Raw genomic sequence first — 18708 nt, 5'->3', positions numbered from 1 at the left:
AGAAGTCAAAGAACTCTTCGTAATTTTTATTCACTCACCACAGTATCAAATTCATTCTGTTATAAAATTGGAAGTAGAGGAATTCACAGGAAATGTAAAGATCTGAAATTCCCCCTTATTGTCTAGGAAAAGCCCAAGGGTCCTGAAATGGTGGCCCAGCTTCTTGAGATCTTGGTTGGGAAATAAAAACGGGGTGAGAAGCATTAAGTAGGCCAGGAGATTGAGAAGTTATATTATAGACACAATTGGGTACTTGCTTTCATAGCTTTGATTCAATTTAATAATTATTCAGGTCTACTGTGTTCAAGCCAGTATGCTAAAAGCAATGAGGATCATAAAACAAAAAAATAAATAAAAACAAGAGCATCCAAACATGTTTCTAATACCTGAATACAAATATTATGAACCACATTCCCTGCCCAGCCCAGGTGGGGTCTCTCTGGTAACAGCAGGACGCCCTTCTTCTCAGGGAAGTTTCACAATTCCAAATACTACACAAAGCCCTGGCCCCCACCCCACCCACACCTTTTTAATAAGAAAAGGAATTATTTCCTTCTAATTTCCACCCACTGATCCCAGTTTGTTATAAAAAAAAAGTCCTGTGCTCTTCCAGATGTCAGTTCTTCAGATATCGTATATCCAAAGTGTCTTCTCACACCCAAACAAAAGGAAACTTCTGGTACAGAATGTGAAGGGAATGCTAGAGAATATAAACAGCAAGTACAAGTCTTTCAATTTCTCCAAGTTAATTTATTTAGTTTTTACTTTTGGGTTTTTTTTTTTTTTTTTTTTTTTTTTACCTTTGCAGCCTGAGGAGTACAAGCAATATGCACAGTGCTGGGCTTCACCCCATTTGCCTTAGGTCTTTTAAACAAAGCAAACCTACTTTTCCGCCTTCCTCTATCGCCGTTTGGGAGAGACCCATTATACCTGATGGAGGAGAAAAAAGTTTAGGGGATCTCATGTAAGAACCACACCACTTCTAAAACAAATGTTTTATATTTTGTCTAAGAGGATCAATCCCCAATTAATTATGTATTAGCAGATTATAAGTGTCTGGAATTAAATTCTAGCAATTGCTGATCCTCAGACCAGCTGCCCTGAGTGTGAAACAAAATGAGATTCTTTCTAGTGACATTCGAAGTCACAGAGAAGTACCTTTTGGATTACACACAGCTTTGAATTATCTATATTTTCCTTCCCTCTTTTATTCAAGATAATCAAGAGCTGATTAATGGCATATCTGACTTCTTATGACTCATTCTATTTTTTTTAAAGGTGAATGTTTGCATGTGCTAATACAACCTTTAAAAGTACAATATAATCTCCTTGAACTATGAACCAAACACTTTATAAATAGCTGAACTTCTGAAATAAGGAATTTTTAGATTTGTTTAAGTCTCAGCTACTTGCTTGTACACACTCACATTCACATTATATCAGCAAAACCTGCCTGACTGAGTGTAACTAAGTGGCAGTTAAACATACTTTTGTTGTTCAGACCTTATGACCATTTCTCCATGATAGCATATACATGCCCTAAAGCTAAGCAAGTAAGCAAGGACTGAACTAATAGGAAAAAAGTTCAAAACATTTGGGTATTTACTATGTACTAGGCACTAGTAGGGTTCTATTCCACACATCACCTCCCTTAATCCATTCTCATAAAAACTGCAAGACTGGCACCACTAGCCACTGTTACAGGTTAGGAATTAAATTATCCCTCAGAGGAATTAAGTTCCTCAGAGGCTCAGAGGAATTAAGTTATTTCCTGAAGGTCACACAAGTGACAATGGCAAAGCTAGAACTGGAATCCAGGTGTTCGTCATTTTTTTTTCATTCTTTACTGCACCGTTGCGGCATGAACAGTAGCTTAATAATAATCTCTCCTCATGTACTATCCCCTCACCGCCCAACAAAAATCTTTGGTTTGATGGGTTTCTTATTTACAGTTGGTTAATCTGGGGGAAAATGAGGCAAGGAATGGGGACAGTTTTGAGGGTGGAGGAGAATGTAGTTGTAAAATGGCCTACATCAGTGTTTGATAAGGAAGGGAAGGGAGTTTACTCAGACTGTCAGATACAGAAATTACACTGAAGCTTTATAAAATGTCACACACTGACTCTACTGGAGAAAAGCCCTGCTGTAAGTTCAGAGTGGCGCCCGCAGCTAATGCATGAAGTCTGCTATTCTAGGCTGTGCTGGCCCCAGCCCACCCACTGTGGGCTCTTCACTGCCCCTCACTACTGTCCACCCAGAGCTTGCCTTGTTCCTCTTCTGGACATATGCTCTCTATTCCCACACTGTGTTCCTGCAGCTCAGAGCTCTTTTTTAAAGAGCAACAGCATGAAACTGACAACCTTATGCAGCTTGACTTCTCCTTCTAGAGGGCTGAGAAGAAGCATTATTTGCATTTTAAGATACCAAGTGCCAGGTACAGAGACAAATACTACTGATAAGATTAACTGAGAAACTGCTGGGCTAAAAGAGCCAGTTCAAACCATATACTAAATTTTAAATTCTAAGTCTTCAAATGACTCAAATTTCCTGAAGAATTTAACTTTAAATAGTTTTTGGTGGTTAAAAGCTGTTTGTCATTAATACATCAAAATCTATGTGATTTGAAATTGTAATATTGTAGTTACTATACTGTTTATAATCTTTTAAATTGTTTTTGGGAAAAAACCTGCTTTTTTTTTTTAAATCTCAAAGGGCCTTAGATGATCTTGTCTGTCATTTTACAGAAGAGGAAACTAAGGCCCAGAATGGTTAACTGACTTGCCTAAGGCCATACAGCTAGCAGTGTTGGAATAAGCACTGGAATCCAGGATTCCTGGCTTCCAGCCAAGCTCAGTAATGCCATATTATCTCCCCAGTTTTTCTTACTTTCTTATCTGAAACAATGGACATGTTCTCACTTAAAGAAGAATTTGTACCAACGTGATTCTAAAACATGTTGTAATGTCCAGAGCTGCTTTTTAGGCAGGAGAGAAACAGTAGGGGGAAAGTAAATTTCACAATTTCTAGTTTCTGAGATCTCTAGTAAACAGAATAACACTGTGTCTCCATTTTGACAGCTGTGGCAAGTTTAGATTGAATAAACTGAAATAATGGAATCATCTATTCCTCAATCACAGATTGTATCTGTGTGAGTTGAATGGATGAGATTACTTTTGAAGTAAACAAGTAGCAAGGTCCTGGCTGCAGAATCATCATATCGTCATGTCTACACAACTCTTTTCTTCAAGTACAGGACCATAAGCACAAAGCAGCAATTGCCTCAGAGGGGAAAGGAATAAATAAATACTAAACTACATGAAATCACCTAAGCAGAGAGGGGATTTTTGGTAAAGTCAGCTGAGGCAAGTTTTCTAAAAGAAGGGACAGGAAAGACAAATGGACTGGCTATGTGACTTCAGACAAATACCTCTTTTACTTCATCTTTAAGGTTTGCCCTTTCTAGGGGTAAGGCTGAGGCAGAGTTTATGTAGCATTTGAGTACTTATAAAAGATGATATTAAAATGAGAATTAACAGTTTCTTGATTTGGTAATATTATTCTGTAGCCTTAAATACTCTTTGGAAATAGGTAGGATATAAATTCTAAAAAAAGGTATTTTTAACCTAGATGTTCAAGTTACCATATATCATTCAATTATATGCTCATCAGATGGAGAAACCTTACCCTAAGACAATGAGTTCACCGTATTTTACTGGTGCTTTGGATGGATGATTTTCTTGATCAGGAGAAAACATGAGCTTGGCTGTTTTTCTCAAATCTCTGTTCACTGGTCAGGAGCCTTGGGACACCTTTTGCATTATTTCCTAGAGGGGAAAAGTTTTCATTAATAATTTGAACAATGAATTTCAGTTTAAATAAAGATGTTCTTTTCTAGCAGTCTTTGTGAGCACAATATTATGCATATAATATATAAAGTATGTGACATTTTCCCCAATAATGGTTATATATTTGATATAACCATTTAAATACATTAAAAATGTAAATTTAGCAACTTCTGGTTCCAGGAAGATGAAGTAGACATTATTTTCCCTACTATTTCTGTTAATTATAACTAAAAACCCTGGACATTATATACAATACACAAGAAGACACCGAAAAGTAGAGAGAAGGCAGAATAGTTAGGGGCCTCCAGGTCCAAGGAATGACTCAGTGGCAAGTTCTTTGGGTTTTCTTTTTGCCTAATAAAATCCCAGACTTGGAGTTGAAGAATCTAGCAACCTGGAAATGCCAACTGGCAGACAGAAAAACAAACAAACACACACCTGACAAATGCCTGGCCTCTCTCATCAAAGGAACAAGAAAACGGCAGCCTTAGCAAGACAGAAAACTTTTGACAATAACTGCTCTGCTGCAGCCAACACCACAAAAAACACTGTGACCCTACCACCACCTTCACCAGCAAGGCCTAAGTGGGGAGCCCAGACTTCTACTTCATGAGGCCATACTGAGGCGGCCTGACCTCCCCTGGCCCTGCCCCTGCCACAGGTAGTGTCAGAGCAGGCCAAGTAGAAAGCCAGCACTTCCAGCCTGTTGGCTAGTAACATGCCCCCTCCTCTGCCCTAGTGGTATCAGTGGAAACCACAGGGAGCCTGGACTTCCATCCTGGACTCGGCAGGATCTCCTTCCCTCAGGTGTCAATGGAGGCTGAGGAGGGAACCTGGACTTCCATGTCCACCTGGCAGTAACAAAGAGGCTCCCCCTCTTCCCCTGACAGAGCAATGTGAGGAAAAGCCAGTGAAAACAGAAGGTCTGGATAATATCCAGTGTCAGAACTTAATACCAAAATGTCCAGGTTTCAAAAAAACCTCACTTCTTATATCAAGAACTAGAGAGAATTAAAACAATGCAGAAAGATAATCAACAGGTGCCAAAACTTAGATGACACAGATGTGAGAATTAGCTAACGAAGATTTTAAATCAGTCATGATAAAAAAGCTTCAGTAATCAATTACAAACAAGTTTGGGATAGACAAACAAACAAACAAAAAAAATAGAAAGTCTCTGCAAAGAAACAGAAGATATATAAAACTCACCGGATGGGCTCAACCCAGAATGGAAGGAATGTAATAAGGATCAGTGAACTGGAAGACAGAAAGTACCCAGTGTGAACAACAGAGAGAAAAATAGACTGGAAAACAAAAACCACACACAAAAAAACCAGAGCCCCATGGACCTGTGGGGCTGCAGCAAAAGATCTAATATTTGAATCACCAGAGTCCAGAATGAAAGGAGAAAGAGTGGAGCTGAAAAAGTACTAAAAGAAATAATGACTGAAACTCACCAAATTTGAAAAGAGAAACAAAGCCACAGATTCAGGAAGCTGAACAAACCCCACACAGGATAGAACTAAAGAAATCTATGCCAAGACACATCATAATTAAACTTTTGAAAACTAAAGGCAAAGAAATTTTCTTAAAAGCAGTCAGAGAAAAACTACACCTTACCTTTGGGGAAAAAACAATTAGAGTGACAATTAATTTTTCACCAGAAACTATAGAAGCCAGAAGAAAGTGGCCCTTTTCAAGTGCTGAAGGGAAATAACTATCAACCAGATTCCTACACCCAACAAAAATGGAGGGGAAATCAAGACATTCTCAGATGAGAGGAAATTAAGAGAATTTGTCACCAGCAGATCTACTCTAATAGAATGGTTAGAAGGAATTCTCTAGACAGAAGATAAATAAGAAAAATAACTTGGAACATCAGAAAAGAAGAAAGAACATGGTAGTAAAAATATGGGTAAATAAGCTTTCCTTTTCTTGAATTTTCTGCATTAGGTCTGAAGGTCAAAGCAAAAATTTTAACACTGTCCTATGTGTTCAAAATGTATGTAAAAGAAATATTTAAGGCAATTATTTAAGGTAATACATATATTGTACTCCTGGGTATTTCTCACAAAGAAATCAAGACTTATGTTCACACAAAACTTGTACATAAATGTTTATAGCAGCTTTGTTTGTAATAGCCAAAAATTGGAATCAACCCAGATGTTCTTTACTGAGTGGATGATTAAACTGTGGTACACACATACTATGGAACAGTACTCAGCAAGAAAAAGGAACAAACGATTGGTACATGAAACGACATGGACAACTCTCTAGAGAATTATGCTGAGTATAAAAATCTAAGCTCAAAAGGTTACATATGATTCCATTTATATAACATTCTTGAAATGACAAAATTATGGAAACAGAAAACAGGTTAAGTGGTTGCCACAGGTTAAGGAGGGGGTGGGAGTAGGAGGGAAGTGGGCATGGCTACAAAAAGGCAACAGGAAAGAACCACAGTGGTGATGGAAATGTCCTGTATCCTTATCAATGTCAATATTCTGGCTGTGATATTGTACTATATAGTTTTGCAACTATTACCATTGGGGGGAACTGTGTAAAGGGTACAAAGAATCTCTCTCTGTATTATTTCTTACAACCGCATGTGAATCTACAATTACCTCAAAATAAAAAGTTTAATTAAAAATATAAATTTAGGGCTTCCCTGGTGGCGCAGTGGTTGAGAATCCGCCTGCCGATGGAGGAAACACGGGTTCGTGCCCTGGTCCGGGAAGATCCCACATGCCGCGGAGAGGCTGGGCCCGTGAGCCGTGGCCGCTGGGCCTGCGCGTCCGGAGCCTGTGCCCCGCAACGGGAGAGGCCACAACAGTGAGAGGCCCACATACCGCAAAAAAAAAAAAAAAAAAAAAAAAAAAAAAAAAAATATATATATATATATATATATATATATATATATAAATTTGACACATGTATGAAAAATAAAAGACTAGCACGTCTGGTAAGCTAGAAAAATCACTACAATAAATAATCCCCACAATACTACGATGTCTATTTTTTATCAGAAGTTTAATGGGACCAGGTACTTCCTATACCTATTCTCTCCCTGGTCTTCCTGATAGCCCTGTTATGAAGGTTTCACAAGAGAACTTTTCTAGCTAACCCTTGAAAGTCTCTTTGTTTTATTCTTCCACTAATTTGTTTCATAGGCAACTCATGAATGAAAAATGCCTACTTGCCTTTTTCTACATTACAGTAAAATATACTTGTACAGCAACACTTCTGGAGAGAAGGCAACACAGAATATTTGTAGCCCGATGAATAAGAACAAGTAAAAAAACACAAGGCTTAGCTTTTTTGATGCCCTTTTATTCCCTTGTAACTGACATACACATTTAGATCAGCAATCCAGACAAACACACTAATTTTGTTGGTAAATTTTAAAATTGCTTACTAAATTATACAAATGAAACATTTGTAAAGAACTATTTTAAGAAAAACATTTCCTTCAAATATGCTACAAAATCTTCTCATCTCCCCAGATGAATTTGCTTTTGATGATCAGATTTTAATATATTAAATTGTTCGAAGTTTACAGAAATCGATATATAGGTATAGCACCATAATTATGAGACATTAGGTTTGTGCAGAAATGTTCACTTAAGTAAAATAAACTATACTGATGAAATACCCCATTTAGAAAAACAAACTGATGTTAAGCTAACTAAATCCTTCAATGTACAAATGTAACAGTTTTAAGGAAAATTAACTGAAGAACAATTTAGGGCTTCCCTGGTGGCACAGTGGTTGAGAGTCCGCCTGCCGATGCAGGAGACACAGGTTCGTGCCCCGGTCCGGGAAGATCCCACATGACACGGAGCGGCTAGGCCCGTGAGCCATGGCCGCTGAGCCTGTGGGTCCAGAACCTGTGCTCCACAACGGGAGAGGCCACAACAGTGAGAGGCCCACGTACCGCAAAAAAAAAAAAAAAAAAAAAAAAAAAAAAAAAAAAAAAAAAAAAAAGCTAAGCAGAAACTTAACTAGAGGTTTTAAATGTGGTTGGTCTTCTTAGACAATTAAGGTATTGCTGTCAAACATGAAAACATTGCTTTGACACACTTCTGACCAAGAACAGCAAGAATTAAAATTTTAATAACAAGAACTAATTAAATTGAAAATTTAAATTAAGTTTTAATAACACTGCTTTGTCTTGATTCAGATTCTTTTTTAGAGTTACTTTCTATTTTTAGGAAGTGGGGGGGTTTTCATTTATAGTAGCAAAACATTTCCTTAAAAAGAACTTATTTAAAGAAGTCAATTTCAATAGTATTAATAGGATGAGTAAGTACACATATATGGCAAAAATCTGAAAATGATACATGAATGTCCATATTTGGCTGATATTAGTTTAAAGCATGGCTAGCAAGTATTAGCCTATGTTCCAGTTCTAGCTCTCTCTTTGAACAAAGTAATCTGTTATCTCAACTCTAAAGATGAAGGGACTAAAGTAAAATGAAGATAATTTTGGAGGTGGAAATATATGAGACCATCTGGTCCTAACATAAGAATTTACAAGTAATGTGCACATGGCACTATAGATTTAGTCCTATTGCCTCTATAGCAAAAGGAACAAATTTTAGCTTTGACAAGGAATTAGTAGAGTAGGGCTGGCGTATACTCACCATTCTATACTTTCTAGAACCACTGGCCAAATGAGCCAAGAAAAATAACATATTCCCAATTATTCTTACTCTGGTTAGGTCCCTTAGAAGGTCTGATTTGGTATATTTTATCAGTGATATCAAAATTTCAATCACAGGAACATAAACTTGGCTTCTATTTCTGTATCTAATAATCTAAAATCTGTAATAAAATACTTTAGTAGTACTGGTTATATATAATCCTAAAGCCCAGCAGCTAGACAGTGCTCTTGCATTCACTCTCTTTATATAATCTCTGTGTTTTGAAATCTGAATAATATACAGAATTCTTCCAAATCAATTCCTTAAGTCATGCTCCTGAGAACATGAAATGGGTATGTACATCAAGTATTTATAGTCTAATGCCTCAATCACAGGCCCCACCTGTTGGTATTCAATTAAGTTAGTTGGTCAGACCCCATATATTCAGTCCTACCCCAAGGTGATCTAGCACAAAGAATATGAAATAGCACCATTAATTCTACATGAGACTTGGAAAAAATGATAAAGAAAACCTTGCTAAGATATTAATAAGGCTGTTTTTTATAATACCTATTACTTTGAAGCTTTGCTTGATCCTTGAAAACTAAGCATGCTGTTCTCATCAGCAGGGACTTTCCCAAGTTAAACAAATTTTTAAAAGAAATATATTCTGGAATAGTGTTTTTTGTGTGGGCAAGGAAAACACAAATAATTAGCCATAAAAAATATATTTCTTAGAAATAGTCTCATTAATTTGACTGATACAACATTCTACTCATTTGTTCTTTAAAGGCCAGTGAAATATAATTGTTTTCTTATCAAGTCTTTGCAAAGGAAAGACTCTCTATAATACGTAATTGTCAGTTTTACCTTAAGAAGGAAATCTGGGAAACCAATCTTTGTCCAAATTGCTCCCTCAACATAACACTTTTCTTTCTTTCTTTCTTTCTTTTTTTTTTACATTGCACACAGCCTTTTTGCTTGCTTACTACATAATAACACAAGTACAAGATTCCTGTCCTGAAAAATAAAAAGAAGCAAAACAAACACTAAGCAAGGGACAAAACAGATCTTAGGAAGATGGTTACATAATCTTTTGAACACTCCTATTTTGGCGGGCAAGTGAGTAGGCATAAGGGGTGCTGGGAAAAAAAGGAAAATGTTTTAAAACATGAAAATGTTATTATAAAGCTTCTTTACGGTGAAAAATATAACGTGGATTGCATATATTATCTCTGATGAAACAGATTTCCATCTACACTAGAGTTCTCCTGTGGTTGATTTCAAAAGGATGACTCAAACAGAAGGAACTGTTTTCTTATATTTGTGTTAGATCCATTTTATGAAACCAATTTAGCTGATGATTGGAGGGAGGTAAACTTATAGCAGCTGCTTGATAAGAGTGAAAAATTAATCACCTTCTTCCTTTCACAATCAGCAGGATTAATAAGCAGCATTTTTCCATAAAAGGAGAGGAGGGATAGGAGAAATAATGGTGTCAGCTGTAGGAGTATGAGGTTACTACTTTACTTTCTGTTTGTGTCTTTTGAGTATAGCACTGAAGGAAGTGAAGGCCATGTTCCCCTTCTCAGGATACAGGGCACCCCCTGGACAAACTCCCAGACTCCCCTCTTAAGGTGGCCAAATGACATGCTGATATTCTATCAGCTACAGGGATAACGTATTTTCATCCTGATGGGAAAGCAATGAACATCTTTCCCACAGATAGTACTTGATCCTCTAAACTAGGGTTTTCAGCCTTGGCACTACTGACATTTTGACATGAGGGCAGGGGGCTGGCCTGTGCATCTTAAGAAGTTCAGCAGCACCCCTGGTTGTAATGATCAAAAATGTCTCATCTTCCCATACTCCATCCCCTAACTTCCTCCCCCATCCTTCTTCACCCTCAGAGCCACTGAGAACAAACGGGATAACAATTTTTTTTCAGAGGAGAACTTCCCATACTTCTGGTAAAATGCCTGGTACATATCAAGGTATTTAATAAACATTTGCTTACTACCATAATCATACTGATGTCTTAAATGGTTATTACTAGGCCTTGTGATAGTGAAGGTAATGGCTTTGAAGCTGCAGTTTCAGTATTTTATTAGACTTGAAAAGAGTGGCTGGTAGTGAGAATGCTATCATCTTACCTTGATGGTGATTAATTATTAATATTTCTGTGCATTCAAAATATTTCAGTATTGTAGCAACCTCTCTCAAGTGGTTGAATGGACTGGAGCTGGGGTGGCCAAAGAAGTAGCTATAAGGCCAGTGCTGGGTAGCCTGACATTTAGAGAAAGGCTAATCTGGGGAGGCCAGATAAGGAAATACCTTCTTGACCTAGGGGACCCATACTTAGAGAAACTAGAAGTAGGCTTTGGAAAGCATAGGGAAATGCTATTAAATCAAAAGGCATATCAATTTGAATCAAACTTAGATTAAGGTCTATTTTGTACTTGCACAGAATGTTAATTAGCAAAGTGCTTTCTCATAAGACTATTTTATTCGACCTTCAAAATAGCCATGTGAATTAGGTAGGAAAGTCTTATTAACTCCATTTTCCAGACAGGGAACAGAAGTTGTCAGTCAGAAGAGCCAATGACTACTGGTTCAAGGCAGGTAATATTTGGCAGAGCTAGCTGAAACCCATATATTAATTAAATATACATTATTTAACTCATTTAATTTCTATCACAACTATATCAAGTATAATCATTTATCCCCATTTGATAAATGGGAAGATTGACACTCTTAGAAGTTAAGTAGTCCAGGTTTTCTGATACCACTAATCACACCCCAAACAAGGTTGGGTGGGGCTGACTCCTAAATAAGAGTATGAGACTCTATTTATGGGGCCATTTAGGAGACAGACTAAAAAGTATAATAAACTCCAGACAAGTTACACTTCAGCATACACTAGTTGCAACTATGCAATTATGACTAGGGCTTTTTGAGATTTGAAAATTTGTCACTTCCTCAATGCTCATTGTATTTGTCAACCCTGTTTCCTGGTAGTGACCAACAAGAAAAACATCAGTAAATAGTGGGCTTTGCACACTTATTTTAATAATGAGGAGGGGAGAAAGGAACCCAAAAGGAAAAGCAGGGTATTACACTAAGACAAATTCCTGGCACCACCAGGAAGAAAAAAACATGTATTAGAAGAGAGTCCAGATAGCCTAGGGACAGAAGCCTTCATGCACTCCCAGAAAAGTGACAGCCAAGAGAAAACTGCAGGGCAGTATTCCTGACCGGGGAAGGGGGTTTAAATACAACCTTGCCACCGCACTCCAAAATGATCAGTTAATTCCCCACGTCTAGAAAATGTATTTTAAAAGACACAACCTGAGGACTCAAACATTTTTACTGTCTCTGCCCATGCTTGGCCTGTATGCAACTCTTTTAGACTACCAAAGTTCCTAAAATGATAATATACTTCTCAGAAAGCAAGACTAGAAATTCCCCTAGATTTAACCATTAAAGTCTCAAAAGAAAATCCTGCAGAATGCAGCAAATTCAGTGGGATTAGATAACTACTTGGAACACAAAACATCTAATAAAAGTATACTCATTGGAAATTCTACAGTTTTCTAAAGTCAGCATCCAACACTGGCAGGCAACTCATGCTTGTGCTACCCTTTTTTCATAATGTCCAACACTTCCTGGGTTTTGTCTCTGTGCCAAATACTGTTCTAAATACTTTACATGTATCAACTGATTTAACCCCAGAACAACCTTATGAGGTAGGGAACTATTATATTCCTTGTTTAATACGTAAGAATACCAAGGTTACAACTCAAACTCTAGCTAGTACTCTGGAACTGCTGAAACAACTGAGTTTCAAATGAAAAGTTAAAAAAATAGTAATTAAAAAAAGGGCAGTGCTTAAGACTCCACGCTCCAAATGCAGGGGGCCTGGGTTCGATCCCTGGTCAGGGAACTAGATCCTACAGGCATGCTGAAACTAAGAGCTCGCATGCCACAACTAAGGAGCCAGTGGGCTGCAACTAAGGAGCCCGCCTGTTGCAACTAAGACCCAGTGCAACCAAATAAATAAAATAAAATAAAATGAAAAGTTCATGGGGGTGGGGAGGAAAGAACTACATTGGGAAACTAAAACAACAAACAAGAAAATCCCCCAACTCTTTTCCTACTATAATGTATTAAAGAGTGAGAGTTTACATAAATGCCATAGTCCTAATATGGGATAAACTTCTATAATATTGACTATTTAAATTTTCTTAGTAATTCAATTATAAAGCTGAGTTTAAAAGTCCCTTGGATAAAATATAAATTTGAAGAAAATGAATAAAATGGATTTTTCTCAACCACTTAAAATCTATACCAACCTATGAAATTAAAAATGGAATATGGAGTCCATGTTCCACAAAAAGTATTGTGCAATGATTATTTTTGGACAGTTAGATTACTCTAGAATAATCTGGGTTTTCTCTAGTCCATAGTTTTTATTAAAACACTGACCAAATTACACGTATTTTAAAAAGGCAACAACAATAGCCTCAAAGTACCTCCCCCAAGATACTTATTAATTATAAAGGAGAAAACAGTAACTTCACAGTAGGAGAAACCTGGGAGATACCATCTTAACTAACTGATCAAGGTTAACATTATCTGTAATAAAACATTTTGATAGCATGTATTCCCTGATTATGATGCACTAAAGCCATATCACTTCGGTGGTTATGTTGCCAAAAAATGTATAACCTGGATCTAATCAGGAGAACACAGGACATGAACCCAAATTGACAGACATTCTACAAAATAACTATCAGTACTCAAAGTGCCAAGGTCATGAAAAACAAGGGAAGATTAAGAAACCCCCAGATTGGAGATTAAGGAGATGCAACAACTACATGGGATATGGGATCAGGAATTGGATCCTGGAACAGAAAAAGGATATTAGTGGAAAACTGGCATTTGAATATGTCCTATAGTGTAGTGAACAATATTGTATCAAAGTTAATTTCCTGGTTTTGATAAATATACTCTGGTTATATAGATTGTCAACATTAGAGGAAGCTGAGTAAAGGGTATATGCAAACTCACTGCATTATTTTTCCAATTTTTCTGTAAGGCTAAAATTATTTCAAAATAAAAATTAAAAACAAAAAGAATAAAAATAGAAAACAAAATAGCCCTCCAAATTTAATAAAAATTTAAAAACAAAAAATTTAATTAAAAAAATGAATTCATGATTCAGTTTGCTTCCTTTCAGCCTTCTCACAACCTAAAGGTTCAAGATTTCCATTTATGCTGGCCCTGTCAAGTCACAGTGTCTGGTCTCATGTTCTTTCTCTGATGTGAAACTGCCCCATCCACAGCCTCTTTGGTGAAGAAAGTTGTTATTACACAAGTGTGGCCACTCACTGGACTGAGCAATACCTGAACAAAAGTGATGCATACTGATCTGAATTTGGCAGAATCATGCTTCACAGTTTTTCTTTTTAAAAAAGTTACGACATAAGGGCAATTTACTATTGAATGCTCTAGGTGGCATCATTAGAAAACACTTTGTATATGGAATTATATCATAGCTTCTGAATTAATGCTATACACTGAAACCTCTAACAGTATTTGAATTTGAGTTCTAGCCACCTACACACATTAATCTTGGTCTTTAAGAGTATATAAAAGGGAAAAGAAAGGGGAGCTGGAAGAAAGAAGAGTTGGAAAGCATCAGCCCTGGGTAATTTTGACAGATTTCATTTAAAATAGAATTCTGAAAAATGTATTTTAAAGAAATAAAAACTCAAATACTTTCCTGAATTATTCACTAATTATTTCATCTTCAAAATAGAAGAGAGACTTGTGAAGGACTAAGCTATGACTGCCTAGGGCCAACCCTGAGAACTCTGGCCCCTGACAGTCATGAGGGCTATATCAATGGTCCTTCATGAATTCTCAAACCTACAAACCAGTCCTATAACACATAATCTTCCATCTAAAAAATGGGGGCAACACCTCATAGGATTTGTCACCAGAACTGAATGCCAACAACAAAGCTGCACGGAGATTTGTATGTTGGGTCATCTGCTTGATTCACTCACAAAATATCCAAGTCATAGAATTTTGAGTCTCTTAAAATTATTCAAACTGTGAGAGTTAAACCAGTGATTTTCAAGGTTCTAATGCCATGTTTAAAAAAAATCAAGTATTTGTTCAATATATTTAGTTAGGCATACAAAGTTGGTCTTGATAATAACTGTTAACTTATGGTGATGCTGCCTCATCACTTAATATTTATTTCCTCAGAGATGCATCTTAATTTCTCAGTATCTAAACAAATGTTTATAATCTGTTCTTTGTGGGTAACTTTGATACCATGTAGAAAGTTCTAATTTTCTACTGCTCATAATATATAACAGACCCTGAAATATAATCAGAAGCCTCAAAGATCACTGCAGTTAGTTTCAAGGTTGAATGCTATACAAATGACTAGGGCTTCCCTGGTGACGCAGTGGTTGAGAATCCGCCTGCCGATGCAGGGGACACGGGTTCGTGCCCCGGTCCAGGAAGATCCCACATGCCGCGGAGCGGCTGGGCCCGTAAGCCATGGCAGCTGAGCCTGCGCGTCCGGAGCCTGTGCTCTGCAACGGGAGAGGCCACGGCAGTGAGAGGCTCCCCCCACACACACACACACGACTAATTCTCAATAGTGGAAAAACTAGAACTAAATCAAGTAAGATTTAGTATATGTATTTCTTGCTCTTACAGTGAAGTTAACTTCAACTCTTTTATAGTTTCACAATTCCATTATAAGCTCTATTAAAAAGGAGTAGGAAAAGAAAAATGTAGTTGAAAATTCAAATTACAAATGAATCTCCAATATTTTTTCTAATGGTACAATCAGCTACCCATAGAGAGCAGTCATTGTTAAAAGATGACAACTATTATAATCTCACTAATGAACAAAAGTTTCATGTTATGAGTTTTAATTTTCCTTTGGTTCATGAAAAGTTCTCAAAAGTAACAGCAGCTGATCTTTCTTTGACCAAATCATAATGTTTTCCCCATAAATTTTTATAGCAGTAATTTAGAGACACTGTGTGTGGGAGGCTAAGAACATCTATTTTTTAGCAGAGTGAATATTTTAAATCACTCATATGGTATTCCTATTTAACTCTTTATTAGGAAAATAATACATACATATAGCTTGGATATTTCTACAAATTTCATCTTTCCACTCTGATTATTGTTATAGTCTCAAATTACAAATAAATACCCCAATTAGGTAACTTATGATCAATTTTTCCTCCAAATTTGCAACTTTTCTCTTGTCGCTGACTTGTTGTATACATACACAAGAGAGTGAATACTTCCCCCTCATGAATAGATTAGAAAATTTGATAAAAAATGAACACATATTACTGGGCAGCATGTTAGTATTCCAGCAAACATTCAGTTTTTTCATGAATTTTCAATTTAAAAAATCTTAGTTATACCTTTTCTTTTAATGAAAATAAAATGCTTCAGAAAAGAACACTGCTGGGAACTTATAACTGTTCATCTTTTAGCAGAAAGAGCCTTACTCGCCCCCCCCCCCCCCCGCAATCAATCATCAGATCTAAAATTAAATCTCTTCCTACCACATCAGAGAAGAACAACAAAACATTCAGGTAGAGACATTACCTAAAATTCTTATAAAGCAAGACTCTCAATATCTCCAAAAATTCTTTATAAATTTTCCCTACCTTATAAAAATGTTTAAATAGTTAACTGTAGTTATCTCGAAGGCCTAGATCTCTTTGAGAGGACCTCAGGAGATTTATGGTCAAAAAACTAGTTTTTGAATAAGCTGTCAACAGCTAACCAAAGTACAATGACAGCACCATCATTCTGGCTACCAAACAATTTCCTTCAGAGAGCAACGTAATTCTCAAATTTAATAATTCAAAAGAAAACAATGGAGAACACTGAGTTCCAAAGCATGTTAAAAACTAAATACTGTAGCTTGGATTGGAAAAATACTGCAAATGAAGAGTTTTCAGTTTTCTGCTGACCAACAGTCAAAAGGCAATAAACCCCTGTAGTTATTTGCCTTACGCTTTCTTAAAGACTAATAAGAGGTTAAGATTAATAGTCTAAACCTCCTTAAAAACACAAAATCCTTGGAGCTTGAGATTTATTCAACCCTTTTTCTAAGAGGGAAGGAAATATAATTTATACATAACATACTTCTAAAACTAAATGTGAAAAAATTAAATATAATTCAAATCATTCCTTTTACAACCCTACCTCTAATCCGAAGCACTGACAATGTGACACTTAAAATTAAGCCACAGAACACCTACCTCTTTATTCCATCACTATTATCACAAGTTAGATAAACAATCTTCTCACCAGAGGATAAAATCCAGATAGTACTAAAGCATCTTCCAATTATACTTGGAATCACACACAGAATAGCACTCTGCTCAGTGTTTTCACTTAAGCACCTTCATAATATATGTGGGTGGGCCTGTGTTATGCAAAATAGGTAAACACTACATAATTCTAGATTCTATTGGCTGAATTGAGAATTCACTTCTCCTCCCTCCTCCCTAAGGAAGTCTGTGTCCCAAAAGGGAAGAAACAGAAGTAAGAGGAAAGCACGGAACAATTTTTAACACTGGCTGAATTTCAAGTTATGGAATAAAGGTACCTCAAAAGGGAGTATTCTTTTTTTTTTTCATTACAGACTGACATTTTATTAAAATACTAATAAAAATTAACAGGTAAGAAGAAAAATAAGAAGCTAATTTTAAAAACTAGTAAAAATAATGCAAAATGAAATTGAAAAGATATATAAGCCCAAAATACAAAACACAAGTCTAAGTATCTGATTTCTAGTTCTAAAAAACATCAAATTGCTATAAAAGTTTCTAAACACTTCTTCTTAATTCTTGTACTTATCTCTTGACAGTAACAAGCAATTCATGGCCTGGCACCAATCCACAGACCACACTAGGTAGCAATGTTGAAATAAAGTTGAATTAAATACTAATGGTAAGCAGTTTTTAAACACATTTTCTTTTTAAATTTGGTATTAGTTAATAATTAAGAATATTCGTCCTGGGCTTCTCTGGTGGCGCAGTGGTTGAGAGTCTGCCTGCCGATGCAGGGGACACGGGTTCGTGCCCCGGTCCAGGAAGATCCCACATGCCGCGGACCAGCTAGGCCTGTGAGCCATGGCCGCTGGGCCTGCGTGTCCGGAGCCTGTGCTCCACAACGGGAGAGGCCACGGCAGTGAGAGGCCCGTGTAACGCAAAAAAAAAAAAAAAAAAAAAGAATATTCGTCCTATCATGCTATTAAAGTATTCTTTTATTTTCATTTTAAATTAATTTGATTAGGAATGAGCACTAAATTTGATCAAACTACATTATAGCATCTTTTTTTCCCCAATTACATCTGATAAAATACAGCAGTAAATTTCTTCATATTGCAACAACTTGACATTTCTTACTTGGTAGTGGTAGATTAGACCTTAACCATATTTGTTAGCACAGTCTTTAACATTTTCACTCATAAGATTAATCAGTATTTTAGAATGCTTCTTTTGTTTTCTAACCTTGTTCTATATTTTTTTAATACAAGGAAATTTGATTTTCCTTAAAAATATAAAAGATTTCATCAGTGAATCCATTAGATCCAGAAACCTTTTTGATAGCTGGTACTATTATAACATTCTTGATTTCCTCCTACTTTTTTTTTCTTTTAACATTTTTATTGGAGTATAATTGCTTCACATATGGTGTGTTAGTTTCTGCTTTATAACAAAGTGAATCAGTTATACATATATACATGCTCCCATTTCTCTTCCTTTCTGCGTCTCCCTCCCTCCCACCCTCCCTATCCCACCCCTCTAGGTGGTCACAAACCACCTAGCTGATCTAAAAGGGCGTATTCTATTTCTTAAAAGGCTGACTGAATTAACTACATAAATGCTCTCTAAATATGTCGGAAATAAACTACATAAATGCCCTCTAAATATGTCGGAAATATAAATAAGATACTGAACTACGTTTTCATGATAAGAGTAATAGCCTATTTTAACAGATTTAGTATAATAATCTGTTAAGAAACACTCCATTAAGAAAAAAACTGAAGAATCAATACCACTCATATGTAGAGTACCCTTTTAGAACTATCAAATGAAGCAGATTTTTTTTGGTCTTGTTATAAAAAATGACATTATCCCAGGAATAAGAACAGGTGA

The 18708-nt window shown here is 36.4% G+C and overlaps 1 protein-coding gene across 4 annotated transcripts in view; it reads right to left on the bottom strand.

The window, feature by feature from the left end:
- Window positions 1-18708, bottom strand: part of PELI1 (pellino E3 ubiquitin protein ligase 1) — a 325875-nt gene that overhangs the window by 10072 nt on the left and 297095 nt on the right. For 3 of the 4 annotated variants that reach the window (XM_067007513.1, XM_067007515.1, XM_059078793.2), the window contains 2 exons: window positions 3685-3824; window positions 801-930 (listed from right to left, as the gene is read on the bottom strand). In XM_067007513.1, coding sequence (XP_066863614.1) covers window positions 801-930; window positions 3685-3755 — 201 coding nt within the window. In that variant the 5' untranslated portion in view covers window positions 3756-3824. Of the gene's footprint in view, window positions 1-800; window positions 931-3684; window positions 3825-16803; window positions 16928-18708 lie in introns of those variants that run through there. The other variant, XM_067007514.1, reaches the window with a different exon arrangement.

The sequence above is a fragment of the Kogia breviceps genome, chromosome 11 (assembly GCF_026419965.1).
Source record: "Kogia breviceps isolate mKogBre1 chromosome 11, mKogBre1 haplotype 1, whole genome shotgun sequence".
Taxonomy (NCBI): Eukaryota; Metazoa; Chordata; class Mammalia; order Artiodactyla; family Physeteridae; genus Kogia; species Kogia breviceps.
The sequence above is the reverse complement of the archived record's forward strand: the minus strand, read 5'-3'. Positions and strand labels throughout refer to the sequence as shown.